This window comes from Glycine soja, chromosome 12 (assembly GCF_004193775.1).
Source record: "Glycine soja cultivar W05 chromosome 12, ASM419377v2, whole genome shotgun sequence".
Lineage (NCBI taxonomy): Eukaryota > Viridiplantae > Streptophyta > Magnoliopsida > Fabales > Fabaceae > Glycine > Glycine soja.
In genome coordinates, this window is record NC_041013.1 from 8,019,889 (window position 1) to 8,022,887 (window position 2,999).

Genomic DNA, 2,999 nt, shown 5'->3' on the forward strand with positions numbered 1-2,999 from the left:
TTAATTGAATCGATATGATTTTAAATACATAGCCCTCTGAACCATAAAGCTACTCATATGTTTTAAGTCATAAGGTATTGATAAATGTTGACAACATGAATAAAAATTGATCTAAAATAATAAAAGGACACATTATCATTTTGAAGAATCCATGACAAAGCTGTGTCCATAATAAAAAAGGGGTGTTTTCCTGGTGCTTAGGTAGGGTCCAGTGAACACGGTTCCTAAAGCTTTTGGCCCCCTACAAATAGCCTCCCTCCATTCATTCCCTTCATCAAACACAAACCAAACCATTCCAATTCTCAACACTCAAACTAACTGCAACTTGCATTCCCTAGAGAACACACCTCTGTTGCCTTCCTTCACTTCAGGTAATAAATGAATCTTCTCATCTGCTTCTTCCCTTGTTTATTTTTCACTCTTAATTACTCTCCTAGTAACAATTCTAGACCGTTTATTATTTTATGAATATATCCTACGGCTGTTACCTATATCTGACTCCACTTTGAAACTTGAGAAACTCACTTCACGTACGTTGTTGGAGGGTGGTGAACGTTGTTGATATTTGCCGTTTTGTTTTGTTCTAAATTCTTCAATTTGTCACTTGTTTTGTGCAGTTAGCTGAGTGTGTTGGTAAGCACTTTCCTTCTCCTTTGGGTAGTTATGTCATCAGCACCTATGACCGACAACAACAAGGTTCAAAACAAAGGCCTTTTATCTTCTTCTTCTTCTTCTTCTTCTGTGAGGATAGAGGAAGAGATCATGAAGCAGGGCATCATAACCATTTTGAACTCAAACACAAACACAAACACACCTTCTTCTTCTTCTTCTTCTTCTCTGCGAAGAACTCTCTCCGCAGACATGTCCTCAAAGAACTACTTGCATGCAAAAACCATTGCTGACTCAGAAAAAGAAGAAGAAGATAATGAAGATGAAGCTGAGAGAGAGAGGCTGGAGATTTGGAGCTCCATCCAACGGAACAAGAAGGAGGAGCAAGAGAAATCAGGAGCCTTTGATATGTGGAGCTCAATCGTATCTCTCAAGGGCAAAGATGAAATCTCCAAATCAATGCCTATTACACCTTATGTTCACCCTCTTGTCAAAAGGTCCAAGAGTTGTTTGAGTGGCAAGAGCCTCGAAATCTGCACTGAGAGTCTCGGCTCCGAGACTGGCTCTGATGCCCTGTTGTTATCTTCTCACTCTTCTTCTTCTGAGACAGGGGATGCAACAGAGCAAGAACAAGACAAAGAACAAGTTAACGAAGAAGAAGAAGAAGAGTTATGCAATTATGCTTCAGTGGTGGCTACAAAGAAGGCTTCGGCTTCGGCTTCGGCTTCGGCTTCACCACCACGCGCTTTCCCTCCACCACTTCCTTCACTCTCTCATCACCAAGCAAGTTCTTCAGTAACTCACATGCGTTCCCACCGCGACAATGGAAGGTTGGTTCTCCAAGCTGTTTCTGTTCCTTCTCACAACAATTTCAGCATTCAGCGCCAAGATGGTCGCCTTGTCCTCACTTTCTCCAATCACCAAGAGGAGGAGGAGGAGGAGGAAGAAGAAGAAGAAGAGAATGGTGATCATGTGGAGGAGTTGGGAGAAGAGTGCTTTGGAGGGTTTGAGTTTGGAGAAGAGGAGGATTATTATGACGAGGGTGAAGATGAAGAGGAAGAGGAATACTTTCTTGGCACGAAGCCACAGGTATCCTCTATTGAACCCAATTCTGTTCTGATGGGGTACGAGAGTGTGATAGAGAAAGCGCCGCTATTGCCTAGTGGGGTGACAAGTAGTGTTCATGAGTTGGCTTTGATGATGAATATTAAGAATAAGCCAATTGGGGTAGTGAATAGGAATCCAAAGTGGTCGGAGAAGTTCAATGAGATGACCAATTTTGATGATGTTAATGTGGCAGCACAATCACTGCCTCCAAGGCCAAGGGTGGCAAGGTTGATTCCATCAGCACCAGCTGCTTCTTTCAATTTCAATGCTTATGAATACTATTGGAGGACCAAGTCTGCATCATCAAAAGGTACTAGTGTTAACCTTAACCAACTTGACCAAGAGAAACTGAAGAGCAAGGTTGTTGTGTCCGGGGACATGAACAAGGTGGTCTCAAGGGAGCAACAGCAGTTGCTGGTTCTTAGAGGGAAGAATGGTGATTACTTGGTTCACAATTTGAAGAGTTGCAAGGATTCTAGAAGGTCGTTTCTGTTCTGGGAACCCTATTGCATTGCCACCTCCTGAATCAGTCACAAACAATAACAACAACAACAACAACTAATCCAAAATCCATTGCTCAAAACACTATTTATTACTCCATCATCATTTTATCTCTACCTGGTTCAACTCTTTCAGGGATCTGTTTAGTGTAGTCAAATAAAGGAAAAAGGGACTGGGAGAAAAGGATAGGGAGAGAAGAAAATACTTTAACTTGTATTTGTAAGATCAGAAAAATGACTTGAACAGTATTGTATACTATTACTACTACTATTTATCTGTTGTATTTGCTATTGGCTAATAATCTAATCTAATACATATATACACAAACGTAATTTTAGCTTTTCAACTTTGACTTGGTCGATTGTCTTGTCCTGCCCTAAAATTATCATCGTTTCTTGGCTTTTCAACTTTCTTGCTTCTGTAATCCTTGCCAATGGGGTTTTGGAATCGGTTCTGTCGTGCCTAATTGGTCTTATTTTTTGGGAACACCATGATCATTCCCTGATATGCTTTGCCCCTCCTCAGTTTTAAGTTAGGACAGTCACAAATATATATACACAACACAGGCAAGAAAATTAAAAAAGATATAATGAATATTTCTTAAGATTTAACAAAAGGATCCCCTTCAATTTCAACCACCATATTAAATATGGGTCTTATTTTAGATTATTTGTAATGAATTACGGTCACATCAGATATGTTTATCCATTATAATATCAAAGATCATGATATTTAAGTGATTTAACTTAATTGAATAAATTATTGTAAATTTCTTCGATTCA

The 2,999-nt window shown here is 39.7% G+C and overlaps 1 protein-coding gene across 1 annotated transcript; it reads left to right on the forward strand.

The window, feature by feature from the left end:
• The first annotated feature begins 255 nt into the window (after positions 1-255).
• LOC114379928 (protein FAF-like, chloroplastic) lies at positions 256-2,563 on the forward strand. The gene is made up of 2 exons (XM_028338761.1): positions 256-371; positions 618-2,563. Exon 2 carries the CDS (start codon positions 664-666, stop codon positions 2,239-2,241), a length of 1,578 nt encoding a protein of 525 aa, XP_028194562.1. The 5' UTR covers positions 256-371; positions 618-663; the 3' UTR covers positions 2,242-2,563.
• Positions 2,564-2,999: the final 436 nt, after the last annotated feature.

What these genes read in the sequence shown, in the direction of transcription:
- LOC114379928 (XM_028338761.1), top strand. Translation starts at nt 664, where the DNA reads ATGTCATCAGCACCTATGACCGACAACAACAAGGTTCAAAACAAAGGC.